The 17,095-nt window shown below is 44.5% G+C and overlaps 2 protein-coding genes across 2 annotated transcripts; both read right to left on the reverse strand.

Annotated features, from left to right (window-relative positions):
* Nucleotides 1-538: 538 nt before the first annotated feature.
* CEL (carboxyl ester lipase) lies at nucleotides 539-5,925 on the reverse strand. The gene is made up of 11 exons (XM_053472405.1): nucleotides 5,780-5,925; nucleotides 5,334-5,487; nucleotides 4,958-5,080; nucleotides 3,877-4,074; nucleotides 3,578-3,708; nucleotides 3,236-3,343; nucleotides 2,989-3,106; nucleotides 2,267-2,453; nucleotides 1,718-1,921; nucleotides 1,376-1,573; nucleotides 539-753 (listed from the first exon to the last, which is right to left on the reverse strand). Exons 1-11 carry the CDS (start codon nucleotides 5,843-5,845, stop codon nucleotides 579-581), a joined length of 1,662 nt encoding a protein of 553 aa, XP_053328380.1. The 5' UTR covers nucleotides 5,846-5,925; the 3' UTR covers nucleotides 539-578.
* Nucleotides 5,926-7,930: 2,005 nt separating this feature from the next.
* Nucleotides 7,931-16,191, reverse strand: GTF3C5 (general transcription factor IIIC subunit 5). The gene is made up of 11 exons (XM_053472407.1): nucleotides 16,040-16,191; nucleotides 13,397-13,622; nucleotides 12,532-12,730; nucleotides 10,865-11,060; nucleotides 10,491-10,595; nucleotides 10,287-10,401; nucleotides 9,893-9,973; nucleotides 9,675-9,772; nucleotides 9,412-9,494; nucleotides 8,758-8,900; nucleotides 7,931-8,525 (listed from the first exon to the last, which is right to left on the reverse strand). Exons 1-11 carry the CDS (start codon nucleotides 16,172-16,174, stop codon nucleotides 8,374-8,376), a joined length of 1,533 nt encoding a protein of 510 aa, XP_053328382.1. The 5' UTR covers nucleotides 16,175-16,191; the 3' UTR covers nucleotides 7,931-8,373.
* Nucleotides 16,192-17,095: the final 904 nt, after the last annotated feature.

Raw genomic sequence — 17,095 nt, forward strand, 5'->3', positions numbered from 1 at the left:
CCACCTGTAACAAAGGAAGGTATATTCGGTTCACAACCAAGACTTTATACGATTCCCTCGACCACGGTATTCCGTTTGCCCCATGTTTCTCCGTTTTTTTGGTTTTTTTTACCCCCCCCCTTTAAGTGCAATCTTCTTTTAGGTGTAAAAGCCTGGGTGTTAGTGTGTGTGCGCGTGCGTGTTCGTGAGACTGCGCCACGAGGCGTCAGCGTTTACATTTGTTAATGATGTCTCTGATTGTATGTTGTGTATTTTGTAACTCGACTAAAATGAAGGAGACTGTTCTACGATGCTCAATGTACACAAGCAATGTAAATGAATCTTTGCAATAAATCACTCTGTATAAAGGTTACTTTGTTACGCACGGTGTCCTCAGCATTCTTTGTTACAAAAGGACTATTAATTCAATATAATGGAAGCCGTGGGGGTAGCGGCACCACCAAACTGTCCAAGGACCCGAGACAAAAAAAGGTAAGTATATATAAATAGATTAAATATACCCATGTATGACGTAGAAATAAGTCACGATGAAAACGCGTTAGAATGTTGCTAGAATGAGCGTTTAATGGTTTGCTCGCCTAGGCTGATGGCAGATTACGGTAAGTCTGGGCCCAGAATCTCACGTACGGTGAACGGAGGCTCTGTTTCATGGACTGGTAGCTAATGGAGTTGTTGATTTCCAGGTACATGCCGTAGTGAGTCGTGTAAGAAAGCCAAGGAGTGGGGACTTTGGATGGCCCGTTAGTGGGATCTCTGTAAAATAGTTACAAAAGAGAAATGGCATGTTAATGAAGACGGGGTGCGGGGGATATTCAGGCTGACGCTATACGTCCGCTGGTCCATGCCCCAAATTGTAATGGTAGCATATAATGCATTTTTTCTCATCCTATGGGGTATTCCTGAAAGTATTGGGGTAGTTAATACCAAACGTTAAAGGTAGTTGAGACATGCGCTGGTCAGTAATGGGACAAAGGCCAAGCCAGACCCTGGGCCCTGATGGCAAGGCTGAGCCCGACAAAACATCAGGACTGTCGCTTTAGCCAGCTCCGCTCCGGCTCGTGCTGCTCCCCTCCTGACAAGCCGACCCCAGCCCGTGCTGGGAGTGCTTTCTGTGCATCCAAAGAAGAGGTCCTGTTAGACCCCCACATATCCAAATATTGGAGCTGGCTGATGGCGGGTATCCGCACCTATCTACCACTATGCAGAACATGCCTTTGACCAAATGCGTCTTCTGCGATGCGGGGAAAACAGCGCCAATAAAACAATTTAAAGGGAACACTTAGCTATCAATATGCTTTAAAGTGCATGGGATGGCTGGGGTGTCCCTTAAGGCGATCCCAGGCAGAGTACCCAAGTAATCGCTGCTAGTACTTACCCGGTAGCAGCAAAGTTGGTCCAGTAGGCGATCATTGCGGCGGCAACATCTCTATCCTGGGGTCTGTAAGCCAGCTGGTTTCTGAAGGGCTTCCCAAACAAATACTGCAGGTCTTCGGCGTGGTCGGCTCCTGCCCAGCTTGGATATATCGGCATACGCGATGGATGTGAAAAGAGATAGCTGTATGTCCTGGCGCTCCTAGGATTCAGAGAGAGAGCATGGTGTTAATGAAGGGGCAAGAGAAGATGCAGGGTCCATGGTGGTATGAAGCTAGGGTTTGCTCCTTGAGGTCTTCAGAGACATGGGTAGTGTTTAAAGACACATGATACTGTTTGCACTTACTTGGCATTCTGACTGTGATATGCCAGGGCTTCTTGCGTGGGTACCAGGAAGATATAGTCTGTTTCGATATCAACGACTGTCTTCTTCATGAGCTCCTGACTCGGGCTGGGTCCCCAGTTTGCGGTGTAGAGGTCATAAGCGATAGTTAATCCTCCGGAGCCTTTTGGAAGGGTCAGTCCCTGCACCAGTTGTTGCACGGTATCCCTGCAAGACACAAAGACACACAAGACCAACTATCAACATAGTTTCCACCGAGTGCCATGAAATTAAGGCTCCAGACTTAACGTCTCCGCGTGCCGTACGCCTGAGCAACACGTTCTTCACCCAGTCTACCAACCTGAAGGGTTCAGGCAGTGAAGGAACCCCCAAAAATTATTGGGAATTTCACCGGTGGCGAAATTCAGGGCAGAATCGTCTCCCTGAACTAACCTAGATCCTACAACAACGCAGCTTAGCCACCGACGGCTTCTCCCAATAGCACTGCTCGTTATGAACTTTCCCAGCTCTCCCGCTGAGGAGGGGGGGGAGAAAAAAAAAGGAAAAACGTACGCAGAAATTTTTTGTAAGGGCTCGTTGATAACCGGCAAATCGACCCCTGCAAACAGATGGCCATCCATGTCGTTTACTCCCGCTAGGTAATCTACGTCGGCTGCGTTGGAGAACAGGTTCCTCGGCTCGTCGGGAAGGAAGTCGCCGTCGATCACAGGGGCGTAAGCCAAATAATATACCAGGGGATCTGCAAGAACAGAGACGCGAGAATGAACACACTGCCCTGTAGACATATCAGTGAAGACCCGCTGGGGCTTCCAGGTGCACATACATACACATACATACATACATACATACATACACACAGCTCACGGGCCCCTAGGCATATGTACGCATCACGGGAAATGCCTGGATTCTGGCTTTCCCATTTTCATTAAAGCCAATGCCCAACTAGTCAACAGACAAATCCAGCAGGACCCGGCAAGAACAAGGCTTTGCTTCATTGCAAATCTTTAATTACAGCAGCGGGTTCCCAAAACACTCCTTGGGTTCTATTCACTAATGTTTGCAGGTGAGTTATGGCTTCAACTCATTCATCATTGGAAAAGTTTCCCCAGTAAGAAGGGCTAAGCTGGCCCTGTATAAGGCATCATATTTGATGGGTGAGGAGACTGAAGAAATCTCAGTGACTTTACCTATACATTATACAGGGCCAGCCGAGCTGTTCCTGCAGCAGACGCTCAGTGGGGTTGGACCTTTGTAATGTATAGTGATGGACTTACACTGCAGGTTCCCTAGTTCCAGCTTATAGGCCACAGTAATGGCGCGAGGATCGGTCCCTCGCAGGCAGTTGGCCAGAGCCGCGGTGTCGTCGACGGGACAGCCAACCCTCGAGGCGAGCTAAAAGAAAGAAAGCGTTTTCATGGAATGACCACCAAACCTAAGCTCCCAAGTCCTAGGAGAATTCAGTAAATAGTAATAAAAGTGGGTTCTAGAAGCACTAAACTCAAGGTTCCATTTGAAAGTTACCTGCTTGGCCCACTTGAGGGGCTCTTGTTGAATAGCCCAGGGACACAGCCCAACTCCGCTCTGGCTGATGGCACGTTTGATCAGGCCGACATTGTAAGGGGTCAGAGTCTGGAACATGGAAAATGCAAAGTCAGGTTTAGAGACACGGGTGGTGAGTATAGCTGCATAGAGCCAGGTTGACCAAATCTTAGAGTTGAGCAGCCCTCCAGCCGTGAAACATTAGGTAGGACTCGCCACATTTGGGGTTCTTTGACGTAGTGGCGGGATAAGCAATATATGGCCATGTAATGTGACGGGACCCCCAATATTTTACACTGAATTCTTGCTCTGAAGGTTCTGTACCTGAAGAGAGACGCTGGCACCTCCAGCCGACTCTCCAAAAAGAGTGATGTTGCTGGGGTCCCCACCAAAGGCGGCAATGTTCCTCTTCACCCAGGCAATGGCCAAATGTTGATCCCACAAGCCATAGTTACCTGCGTGTTAAAAGCAGAACTTAATTTCAGGGGGCGTAAATTATGTCCAGCCAAAAATATTAATCACAAGCCCAAGCACCAAATCGGGGGCCTCCAACAAGCCACGTTCTCCAGAAACAAGAACTCATAACCAGAGATCGAAAGGGCATGAAGTGGATGGAGCCTTACCTGGAGCATTGGCATCTCCAGTGCTGAGGAAGCCCAAAGGCCCAACACGGTAGTTAAAAGTCACCACGATCACTTTTCCACGCAGAGCTATCTCCTCTCCATCATAAAGATAGTTGTCCCCGAAGTTGGCGCCTTGTCCTCCGCCGAGAAGGAAGCCACCACCATAGATCCAGACCATGACAGGGAGTTTTGTGGAGACTGGAGAGAAGAGAAGGTCATTAGAAACCTCGATATCACCCGTATCTCCGTCTTCCTTTAAATCTTAAACACACTGAATTCTGAGCCCTCATAAAAATTAGCGCTACCCGTGGAAATGGGTAATTGTTCAGTGATTCAGACCCCTGAATTATTCTAAGGGCCATGGCTGATACCCAGGGGGACCTAGCGGGCACTCAATGTAGATACTTTCCAGCATAAAAATGGCCAAAAAAGGCCATTTTAGGGGCAATACCCAGACTTTTTATGTGACTTTGCGTCCTATTAATAGCTACTTCTATTGACTAAGCGAGGCAAGAAGAATAATGTTTTTTATTACGTAATTCATCACATACCTTAAATGAAGATGGACAGACTCAAAGTTTAAACAGTTGGTCGCAGTGACCATTATTTGATGCTTTTAGAAGAGAAAATATGCTCCGTTGGGTATAAAGTCCTTGAATGTGGTGCCTACTCCTTACTAACCGTTGCTTTAATGTTTCTAAATAATTCTTATTATGTCCCAAAAGCGGGCAAATAAATATTATTAAATAATAAATAAGAATAAAATTACGGATCTGCTAAAGTTTAAGTGCTGAACATTCTGAGGAGTGCGATTACAAACCTTTAAATGCTACACAAATACATGGAAGAATTATTCTTGATTTTGGAATAGAGACATAGCAGGTAAGACCCTTTCGGCCCCAACTAGTCGTCCATCTAGTCTAGACTCAAACCTTAATCAGTCGTTGGTCTCGTCTTAGATTCAGGAGCCGTATGTCTATCCCATGCGTGTTGAACATCTGCCACTTCTGCTGTTATCACCCAGTATTGATATAATGATTCCATTAGAAAACCCAAACCAGCCCATTATTGCCCAACTAACCTTCTGAACGGGACTGGGGTACCCAAACATTTAAATAGAGACAGTCCATTTCCCCACGAACATCGGTTTGAGGTAGGGTTGCTTGCATACATCTCGGCTTGTAGTCTGTGGCCTTCAGGGTACCTGCAGAGGTAGGAAGTAAAAGAGGAGGAACATCATATATTGTGATAAATGTTAGCAAGAACTGTCACAATAGACTGGACTTTGACAGGGCTCGGGTGAGTTGAAATCGTATTAAAACTTTTATATGGTGGTTTGGAAATTCGACTTTAAAAACAGAACCCAAATCTGAAGACCAGTATCTGAAGACCATGAGAAGACCCAAGAGATGGTGGGAGACGTTTGCTTACAGAATAGGCAATGTGGATGGACATACCTGACCAACCAGGATGCTTTTCTGGCTTTTCAAGGACTTTTGTTGGCAGGCCAAACGGGATCCCCTTGAAAATATCGAGATATTGTGGGGAAAGGGTTCCAATTTTCTTACTGACTCCCTCCACAAATCCTCCTTCTGTATGAACCACTCCCAGCTGCAAGACGGAGAGCTCACAATCAGTACGAAGCAGAGCAAGTTACGCAAGGCAAGCCTATAAGAGTTATCTTCTCCGAGAACTGGCCAGTCCCTCTGTCTAGACTTGAATAGTCCACAACCATCTTTTATAGAGCTAAATGTGGTCACATTTGGGGTGAAAACCAAGTTTTTTCAGGTGTATCCCAAACATACCTGGGCAAAACTATCAAAAACATTCTGTATGTATATATTTATATATATACTTTTCTTAAAACAGCCAGTTCTTCATATAATATTCATAGATATCTTACCGTAGCAGCATGAGCTGCAGCCAGGAGGCACGTAAACGCCAATGCTAAGGTCACCCGCCGAGCCATCGCTTCTGCCAGAGGGTCCTTTCCCAAACTTGGGAGGAGTACGAGGAGATTATATATATATATATATATAGAGAGATAGATAGGGAGAGAGAATCACCAACCACCTCTTATTGCAACTAAATTCCTGCGAACGAAACGCCCATTCATGCCGGGGTTAGATTGGTGGAAGAGAAGGTTGGTGGAGGTCCAAAACTCAACCGCAGCGTGTGAGACCCTCTCCAGGTGCACATACACAGCTTATCTAGACATGTTGTTGAACGGCAGCCCTGAGTGTTTTACAGGACACAATCATAAAGTCCTGCGAGTCCAGTCGAAACACACCAGTATATATATATATACACACACATATATTATATATATATATATATACACACACACACACACACACACATTATATATATATATATACACACACACACACATTATATATATATATATATATATATATACACACACACACATTATATATATATATATATATATATATATATACACACACACACATATTATATATATATATATATACACATAAATATATATATATATATATAATATATACTGTATATTCGGAATCTGCAAGGGAATGTACATCATTGTCCTAAATTAGAAAATAAATTCACCAACAGAAGATACTTCTCACTGGACAGACACAGTTTGGTCATTTTCGCACGGTGTGATATAGCACAAGGCAGTCACTGACCCATTTGCCATCTAATCATGGTTCTAAATACACTGCAAAATTAGATTTTTAAATAAAAATAAAGATACGTTTTCGGTCTGTTATCCGATCCCCAATCTACTAGACAAACACCCGACTCCTTATCATGCTGCCTGTGGGAAAAATAGAATGGCTCAGTCATAATCACTCAGTCTGACTAGTGAAAGTCTATGGCTGGACAGACCTCATTAGCATTGCCATAAAGCATCAGCTCAGTGCGGTGACTGAGCAGGGAGGGTCACCCAAAATATCACATGACTGACAACAATGGCCGCCTCCAGGTCTGCAGATGAATGTAAAGTATACAGCATTGGGGCTTATGCTTAAAGAAGTATTTTTTCTCCTTTAACCGACAGGCTTGTGATACAGAAGAACATGTTTTTAAACAATCAAAGCAACAATTATTATTTAAGCAGGTTCCCTGCCGTAACATCTGACCTGTATTTTTCTTGGTATTTAAATTGCTTTTTAGAAAACAGAGCCGGCTGGACAGTAAGAGATACGTTATCCGCGTTATCCAAGGTTACGCGGCAGGCCGGGGTTCTCTCAAAACACCTGTTTTCCATCCACCGTATCCCAAGATAAGCAGATGTTACTTATTTTAATGCCAAGTGCGGCAGCGTGTCCGTAATTCCAATACACCATTTAAGTTTTGGGAGGCCGGTAAGCTCAGGATATTATTTTTTTTAACCCTTTAATCCATTTTTCCTATAAACACAGCTGTAATTTATGATTATCCCAAATACAGGTTAAATATCCTGGAAAAAAATACTAAAGTTTTTTTCTTCTATTAATTCAAATTTGTATGAATTTCAGTTTAAACAAATTCTGCCGAAATCGTGCATTTGTATCTCCAAAAACGTAGGAGGGACCCCCCAATGCAATAAAGTTCTGGCCCCTCACCTCGCTCTTTCTATTCTTAACTCAATCACTTGGAACCTGGTCAAGATTATCTGGGATGTCATCCAACAGTCAATAAACGCTTGTTTTATTGGATTCATACTTAGGGATGTAACAATCGCTAATTAACTGTTGGATGATATCCCTGAATTTATTCTCACGCTGAAGTGGGGCACCTTGTTTAGAGATCCCATAGGGGGTCTTTTATGACCCCCAGGGACTTCGCTTGGCACAGGGGGCACCTGTACAGCAATCAGAGATGCTGAGGCCTGAAGCACATCTTGTTGAAATGTGAGTTCAGAAGAGGGACACAGACCCCCCCCCCCAAGTTTCATCTGAACTAAAAGTTTGTAAAGTTTGTCCGAAGCAATTTGTCCCTCTTTGCCCAGGTCTAGCGAATGCGCATAGATGCAGAACTAGGGGGAAATTAAAGTTTCAGTTCCGCTTTCACATCAACACGCAGCATGTATTAGAAATAAACGTCCTTTATTAAATATGCGTACTGAATGAGCACATGCGCAAATCCCTAAATTGCATTGGCATGAAGTGTATCGAAGACTTGAGTGGACACCTTCTCACCGACGACTCGGTGCGCGAGTTTAGAAAACAATAAAAGAAGATTTCCCCGATTTATATTTGGGTATCAAAACGTTCAGATAAAAAATCGTTGAATGATAGAAAATCCACATCGAGCTTCAGCAAATAACAGCGTAACGTGGAAGCCGCGATAGAACGTTAAGTTCCCTCCGGCATCGAAGGAAGGAACCTCTGTGCGCAGGAATAGCTTCATTCGGTCAATGAGCTCGTGCCGTCGCACATACCCGTCTTTCACATCTCTGTGTTCCTTTGGCATCTAGAGTTCTGCTCCAGAAAATATCAGTCTCCGATGTCACGGGTGTAAGGTGAGTCTTTAAACATAGTCCAAAAGTTCTGTTTCCATCTCATTTTCGCTGCCTTCGGACGGGTGGAATTCCTCCTCCTCTTCGTCATCCTCTTCCTCGCCAGATTCGTAAGCCATCTGCCCCTTGGTGTCAGTGGAAGTGGAAGGCCCGGTAAAGAGAGCTAAGATAAAGCCAGACAAGATGAAGGCAACAATATGTTAAATCAACAACGTAACAATGAGATAAAGAAATAATCACACAGATCTTAAGAACAGGGAGTACGGACGGCTGATACAATGTATATACTGTACGGGGAAACACCACTGCATAGGGCTACTTAGTGTATAGAACCGTAAAACGTAGAACATTCATTCGCAATCTGCTTGGCCCGTACACGCACTGCTCCTTCCTACCTGGTCTCTTGGACCGTATGATCTTTTTGATCATTAAAGACATCGCGTCTCGCAGCTGGTCGCTGGTCTTCGGGAGGCACCAGCCATCTCTCTCCGTGCAAACGCTTTCATTGCCATCGTTCTTCAGGATCATAGCCTGCAAGCTGTAAAAGGAGATAAAGAGGATTTGATGCCCAGCTACAGCCCGTTTCCTAGCAAAATCCACTTTGTTTATTCATAGTTACTAGTAGGCTGAATAATGTCAACTTAGGACTTTGTCAGCTTTCTGTTCCATGTCGACTCATTGGTTGGTTGACCTAAAAATCAAACGTATTCCAGGTTTCTGAGGTTGTTAGAGAGGAATTGGGCTTAAGGCTGCATCCGATTTTCCACAGAGTACGTAAAGAAGATAATTATTTGACAGTTTTTGGTTCTGTAGACTGACGAAGGGTGAAAGGTTCTCGACAAAGCAAAATGGCAGCACTCCGACGGAGTACAGATGGACCTTTTGGAAAGAGCGAGATCATGCGAGGAGATCCTGCAAACCTACCCTGTTGTCGAGACTCAAATATGGGAGCTGATAGTATAGCAGATGAAACCTACAGAGAACGATTGATACCAAAATAAATGTCTTCTGTACGCTTTAGTCTATATCGGTGCAGAAGCAGTGATTACCTGTCTACTTGTAAATCACAAAGCTGGTAAAACATCTGACGATACGGGGGCAAGTTACCTTCCCGGAATATATAAACGGAATCCTGCGGGGAGAGGAAAGAATGGGGTTAAGAAAAAGCCACGAAAGAGCAAAAAACATTAACGTACAAGCGAGGTCGGAGGTCGGAGGTCGGTAAGACAGGATCTTAATCCAAACAAGTTCCATTTAGGTCATTAGTAATACCCAATGGTCAACATCTGATTGGGACCACCGCAGTACTTACTTTTAGTTGGTACTTGTTAGCAGCGGTCTTCTTACCGCCTGAAATGCTAGATGAACCGAGCCCTTGCGTGAGATCTTGCATGCTTAATGTCTGTGGGGCTGGAGAAACAATTTATTAGTGGATACGGCAGAGGTAAGCGGCTGCCCAGATCCAAGGCGGCGTGTGGATGAAGCTTGCGGTAGAGAACAGGGTCGAATCGAGTCTTTTCTCGCACTCACTTGGCTTCTTCAGGGTGATGGGCAGGCTGTAGTTGTAAGTGCTGCGCTTGGCTTTAACAGGCATGTCATTCGGGGCATACCCTGCCGCAAGAGAAAAATAAAAACGCTCTGCATCAAGTAAGCTTATTCCCCCGATATGAGAAGGAACATTCAACTCTGGCTCATGGGGACAAAACAAACACGTTTCCAGAACGATACATTAACAAGTTACTCAGGAATTCACGATATTAAACGTTCCAGAATCGTAGGAAAAATTATCTGACTCTCCGAATTCCAGAAGTCAAGTTGGACAATAGTAACGACTAGAACTAGTGTATGTACCAGACTGTCGTGATCGGGGCCAATAACCCTTATGTTATGGATATGACGTTTCGTTCTAGGACTTTAATGTTACCGTATTTCATTCCACAACGAATCCTGAAATCCAGCACTTGATACATTTTCGCTTCTGGGTGTTTTCTGGGGTCGTACCCAAAACGCACCCAAAGACTTCTCCAGGGACCCGTCAGCTGCGTCGGAGCAAAGCGGAACGAGGTTAGACGGAAAACATTGCGAAAATCTGGAACCAACCACAGAAAATAAACTTGGAACCACTCACCATGTAATAAGCCACGTAAGGTAGAAGCAACTTGAGTTTATCTGGATGGACATTTACGTTGGCCTTGATTGCACTCCGAGACCAGATGGGACGGACATCAAAGAGCTAGAAAAACAGAAGTTTCTTTAAAGGTTCCAAGCAAATATTCAATAAAAACCATGAAACGCGTCGGCGTTCTCTGTATTGCAAGAACAATGACATCATACAGCACATTACAAAGTATCTCTGCCATCTCAGCCTCTATACTGAGCAGATATTGTATACAATATACAAAACTGAAAATAAAATTCGGCCGTCCCCAATCAGACTCGGTAAAGGGTTCCCCATTTAAAGGGGACGACGTGATGAAGTAAGACTTCCGATACAGGACCTACCCTCTTCATCTCCTCCTCTGCCTTCACGTCTATAGGGTTTGCTGACAGCTTCTGCCAATTCTTTTCGGCCGCCGCGTGCGGGCTGGTGGGCACCTCGGCATCGTCAAAGTTGACGAAGATGGCATTGTGTGGCCTTCGCGCCCGGCTCAAACCAATCAGATTCTCGCTGGAAACGGAGGGAGGCTGGAAACCCTCCCTGCGATGGAAAAGAGCATTTCAATGAACAAACGCCGTCAGGGGAGCCTTCTGGCTTCTCGCTAACCTAGAAAAGCATGTTAAGAATATACATATTCCGATACAAAAAACGGGGCAAATAATTACTTTAACGATGTGCTTTTCACCCCTTTTACCGTGGTACCTTGACTTCTAGCATCACGGGGGAAAAAACTTTCCTGTAAAAACCTTTACTTTTTACTACATAAGTGGGACCGACTCCCAGCAGAAGTGGTAGAGGCTACTACAGTGGGGGAATTTAAACATGCCTGAGATCCTAAGGATTAATGACCGGCAGGGAAAAGGGACAGACTAGATGGGGCCGAATGGGTCTGAGATCTGCCGGCGGATTCTGTTTTTAACCTTTTTTTAGCGAATGCTTCTGTTAACGCCTAAACGGGCCACCAACAGCTGTCGGCAGGCTGAGTGTTATGGGATTTGCAGTAAAGCGATAGTAGATTACTTACCCCACTATAAGTATCACACACACATCTACTAGAAGAGACAACTCACTCTGTGTGGTTTCTGCACACAGTCTACAAACTAACAAAAGCATTAGAAAACTATTCTGGATTCTGGAGAAAATTATTACTAGGACTGAAAAAGTTGCTGAACCGACATAAATAAATTTGTAACTAAAAGGCAAGTTTATGTTTATTAACGAGAGGGGATTTTTAAAGGGACCCTTTAATGGGGGCGCGGAGTTAATTGGTATGCAGGAGGAGAGAGAGAGAGAGACGGCAGATGAGATCGTGACCCAACTGTCAATAGCTCGCGGTCTGTGGGCACCCCGTTCCCTGCCAGCAAACGCTGAGAAAGAACTCAGCTGAGACAGCATTCACCTTCCAATTACAATGCAAACACCGCACCGTCCCTCCGCGATCTGCCAACAAACTCAACAGCTTTATCACGTCACCTTCATCTTTATTCTTACAGGTGCCGGGAGAAAGTCCGCCAACCTGCCAACTGCCCCAAACCTTAAAGGGAAATCCCTCATTTACAGCAGCATAAGCCGGGATTCCCACGGACACATTTCTACACGGCGTCGGGTGCGTTTTCCCGCATGTATGTGTTCTGGCATTCTGATGATACTGGAGTTACAAAATCAGACTTCTTTCTCACTCCCTCCAGCTGCCTCTACTGAAAGGAGGACGTGTACTTTAGTACACTTCCTGCGCATGCTCTGCCGCACATCAAAGGCATCAGAAACCCAGCTTCAGCACATGCGCAGGAAGGTTCACGAGTAGATTGTCCCTTTATAACATGAGTGTCAAAACCTCTTGCAACAGCACTCCCAGGGGACAGAGCTTCAGCCTGTGGGTCCAGAATGCCGGGAGGTGCTGCACGGGTTTGCCCAATAAAGTGCATGGAGAGTAAGCCTTCGTGGGAATAGGCAGAGAGTCATACAACAGAGTGGGGTCTGAGTAACAAACGTGGCACTGATCAGAACGTACCGATGAATGATGTTGGGTCGGTAATAATAATCAACTGGGTTGTCCAGCCGGGAGAATATGGGTGGTGGAATGTGAAGGACGATGTCCTGGTGGAAGAAATCTTCCTTCTCCGGCTTCTTCAGGAGAACTTTGTCGTACAGAGACGTGCAGGAGCCATCAGCACTGCGGCTGAAGGCCAGATACTGGAAATCGGACATCCCTAAACCCAGAGAGTCAGAAGAAGGAGTCATTACAGGGGACACACGGCATCATTTCAAGTGTCTTTATATGTAGACTAAAACCCCTACCACTGAATAAAGTGCGACTCTTGGGCATCTTGGAAGTATACATTATAATTAAAAAGTCCCTACAGCCCTAGTTTAGTTAATGTTGGGGCATAACTAGCCACAAACTCACAAGTCTCTTTAATATATTTTATTTATATAGCGCCCACAATTTCAGCAGCACATCTTACAGTCCGTACATTCAAAGGGTCCGACTAAACTAGAACCGCTGGACTAAGACAAACCGATACATTAGGGAAAGAGGACTCGGCTTGTGAGCTTACAATCTAGAGTATATATGCTAAATATTTTATATAATTATGGGTTTATAGTCTATTTCCCAAATCAGAGCACAAAGCACAGCAGGCATCTATCTGCCTATACATATATATATACTGTATCGACATACTATATGTAAATTGACCCAAAAATCTGATGGGGGTGCTAAAGAGCCAAATATTTGGGGGTATTTTTAGAAGACGTGGTTCCATAAGAGGTCTTCTCAAGTTGTGTTGAGCTTTAGGAGTCCCGGATTACCAGCTAATGTAGTTCGTCATGCTGTGAGTTACTTGATGACCAACAAAGTACCAGGTGATAAATACCTTGGAATTTATAAACTGCGCTTACAACGCCAACAATCTCCATATCTATAGAACCCTCCTGGCTCGGCTCGGACGTTTCCATCTCATTTGCCTTCTTCTTACGGATTTTCCTCGTCACCCGAAGAATCATTGCGTTTGTCGGAAAGCGGTTGGCACACAATGGATGGCAGTAAGGATCTTTAGGTCGGAAATACAACTCCAACCGCTTGGCTGGGTCGGTGTACACCTACAGGAGAGAGAGACACCAATCAGAGAAGCCGCTTAAGCATGACATCATCGCGGATACGGATCTCACCGTCATTATCGGTGCTTGAGATGACTGGTTATATGGTCTACTGCGTTGAGGGTCTAGGTCCGCTGGTCTACACCCCCTTAAAAAAAGCATTTGGCCATAAGGTTCAATTGGAATGATGGGCAACCAACTGCCACACAGTATCTGCCACCTGGCTCTATCCAGGACCAGCCATTAAAAATACAGATGCCAGGGAGTGGCATATTCTTACTAGGGAGGCAGGTCCAAAGCCCCCAGGCCAGTTTAATAGGTGCAGATTGTCACATTAAAATCAAAATCCAATCTGCCCTTTTTCCTCCCCTGATGCCCCTCTTTTCTAGGAGGTGAGAATGTTTGCTGGGTATGAGGGTATCGCAGGGTTCTACAGCCCTAAAAGCCCCAGTAATGTATATAGATAGAACATGTATGTAATTTAAGTAATGTAAACGAAAAAGTTAAAAACTATTGGGGGTGCCAGAAAGGGCTTGGGGTAATACTTGGTCAAAGAGCAGTCCTGGCTGGATCCTTTCTGTGCTCTGCTTATCAGCTTTATATATACGGATTGCTGACTGTCGAGGGTGATGGACAAGACTAATCAGTGCATTTGGTTGGCTATCCCCGTCCTTATCGGCTGAAACCTGCCAGCTGGTCCGTTTTGTCTCCATGTTTTGCAGATTTTAATCTGGATAACTGGTACCCTCAGTACTGATGTGTATAGAGGGCAAGTACTCAGTGACAGTGTACACTCTATACATTATTGCTGTAATACACAGTACTGATGTATACAGGGAGTAGGTACTCATTAGCAGTGTACATGCTGTATCAGCGTAATACTCAGTACTGATGTATACAGGGGGTAGGTACTCAGTGACAGTGTACACGCTATACATTATTGGTGTAATACTCAGTACTGATGTATACAGGGGGTAGGTACTCAGTAGCAGTGTACATGCTGTATATTATTGGTGTAATACACAGTACTGATGTATACAGGGTATAGGTACTCAGTAGCAGTGCACATGCTGTATATTATTGCTGTAATACACAGTACTGATGTATACAGGGGGTAGGTACTCAGAAGCAGTGTACACGCTGTATAATATTGCTGTAATACTCAGTACTGATGTATACAGGGGGTAGGTACTCAGTAGCAGTATACATGCTGTATATTATTGGTGTAATACTCAGTACTGATGTATACAGGGGGTAGGTACTCAGTAGCAGTGTACATGCTGTATATTATTGGTGTAATACTCAGTACTGATGTATACAGGGGGTAGGTACTCAGTAGCTGTGTACACGCTGTAGATTATTGGTGTAATACTCAGTACTGATGTATACAGGGGGTAGGTACTCAGTGACAGTGTACATGCTGTATATTATTGCTGTAATACTCAGTACTGATGTATACAGGGGTAGGTACTCAGTGACAGTGTACACGCTGTAGATTATTGGTGTAATACTCAGTACTGATGTGTATACAGGGGGTAGGTACTCAGTAGCAGTATACATGCTGTGTATTATGGGTGTAATACACAGTACTGATGTATACAGGGTGTAGGTACTCAGTAGAGGTGCACATGCTGTATATTATTGGTGTAATACACAGTACTGATGTATACAGGGGGTAGGTACTCAGTAGCAGTGTACACGCTGTATATTATTGCTGTAATACTCAGTACTGATGTATACAGGGGGTAGGTACTCAGTAGAGGTGTACATGCTGTATATTATTGGTGTAATACACAGTACTGATGTATACAGGGGGTAGGTACTCAGTAGCAGTGTGCATGCTGTATATTATGGGTGTAATACTCAGTACCGATGTATACAGGGGGTAGGTACTCAGTAGAGGTGTACATGCTGTATATTATTGGTGTAATACACAGTACTGATGTATACAGGGGGTAGGTACTCAGTAGCAGTGTACACGCTGTATATTATTGGTGTAATACACAGTACTGATGTATACAGGGGGTAGGTACTCAGTAGCAGTGTACACGCTGTATATTATTGGTGTAATACACAGTACTGATGTATACAGGGGGTAGGTACTCAGTAGCAGTGTACACGCTGTATATTATGGGTGTAATACACAGTACTGATGTATACAGGGGGTAGGTACTCAGTAGCTGTGTACACGCTGTAGATTATTGGTGTAATACTCAGTACTGATGTATACAGGGGGTAGGTACTCAGGAGCAGTGTACACGCTGTATATTATGGGTGTAATACACAGTATTGATGTATACAGGGGGTAGGTACTCAGTAGCAGTGTACATGTTGTATATTATGGGTGTAATACACAGTACTGATGTATACAGGGGGTAGGTACTCATGCAGACACAGGGGCCACATGTAACGTGTCTCACCCGGGACACCCCCTGCTCCCCTCCCAGGGTGAGCAGCATCTTGTCCACGTTGCGCACCAGCCCCGGGTACTCCACACAGACCATGGGCTTCTTCCGCGGCAGGAACACCGTACCTGAGCCCTCGATGCCCGCCATCGTTCCGACTGCTAAAACAACCCCCTACGGCACGCACAAAGGGTTCCGCCACTGAAAGGTTCCTACCCTGTGATCCAAAGCAGCACGTGACCCGTTGGACTCCCATAAGCCCCTTGGGCGTCCCTGTCAGTGTCAGCACGTGCTTGGGGGCTTTTCCTGAGGGCTTACAGTCTCTGGGGCATGTGGGGTAATATGGAGGGGCAGTAATTTTAAATTAACCCATTTATAGACCAGCTCCATCACCACAGGGCAACACGAACCTTAATTGTTGCAGAAAGTCTACTTTTTTTTTTTAGTACCCCCAATATGTATTATGTCATTTTATTGAAGATTTTACTGTTTTACTTTGTAAGGCTGGGCAGGAGGAGAAGGGAGAGAACATCAGGACGGGAATTGGATTATATAACGCTGGCTCTGCCACAGGCTGCCGACAAATCCTGGAAGTGAATTTTAAACTAAATATCCCGCTAGTTTGGATAAATTCATTTATTTAACCCAAAAAGCCACGGTAATTCAGTGTTTTGTGGCTTAATTTGTTCTTGGGAGTATTCCCATGTTTTGGGCAGTAGGTGGCGCCACGGTTCCACTAAACATTATTATATGATCCTTATTTACTTATTACGGTATGTGTTCCGAAAACACCATCCATTTAAAACGCTTTGTACATCATTTGCTGTAGATCGCGGAAACCGCCCGTTACTATCCTATCCCCGTGTTATTTATCTGAATTTATTATTTTAGATCTATTAAAAAATCCAAGTGATAAAATAACTAAAAAATAAAAAGAGAATTTTTATGCTCATACTAGTAATAAAAATGGTATTAGGGTATAATAAATATCTCATTTATGACTCTTGTACTATATATATTAATTCTGGGGGTTCTCCGTGGAAGTCACGGGGGGTTATTTCCCAAACAGCC

The sequence above is a fragment of the Spea bombifrons genome, chromosome 8, assembly GCF_027358695.1.
Source record: "Spea bombifrons isolate aSpeBom1 chromosome 8, aSpeBom1.2.pri, whole genome shotgun sequence".
Taxonomy (NCBI): Eukaryota; Metazoa; Chordata; class Amphibia; order Anura; family Pelobatidae; genus Spea; species Spea bombifrons.

Coding starts and splice junctions, on each gene's coding strand:
- GTF3C5 (XM_053472407.1), bottom strand. CDS start 16,174: ATGGCGGGCATCGAGGGCTCAGGTACGGTGTTCCTGCCGCGGAAGAAG. Junction 10,402..10,490: donor CTTACGTGGCTTATTACATG/GTGAGTGGTTCC, acceptor GCTCCGACGCAG/CTGACGGGTCCCTGGAGAAG. Junction 8,526..8,757: donor CATACGGTCCAAGAGACCAG/GTAGGAAGGAGC, acceptor GCTTTATCTTAG/CTCTCTTTACCGGGCCTTCC.
- CEL (XM_053472405.1), bottom strand. CDS start 5,845: ATGGCTCGGCGGGTGACCTTAGCATTGGCGTTTACGTGCCTCCTGGCT. Junction 3,344..3,577: donor GTGCCAGCGTCTCTCTTCAG/GTACAGAACCTT, acceptor TCCATGTTCCAG/ACTCTGACCCCTTACAATGT. Junction 2,454..2,988: donor GGAACTAGGGAACCTGCAGT/GTAAGTCCATCA, acceptor CTGTTCTTGCAG/ATCCCCTGGTATATTATTTG.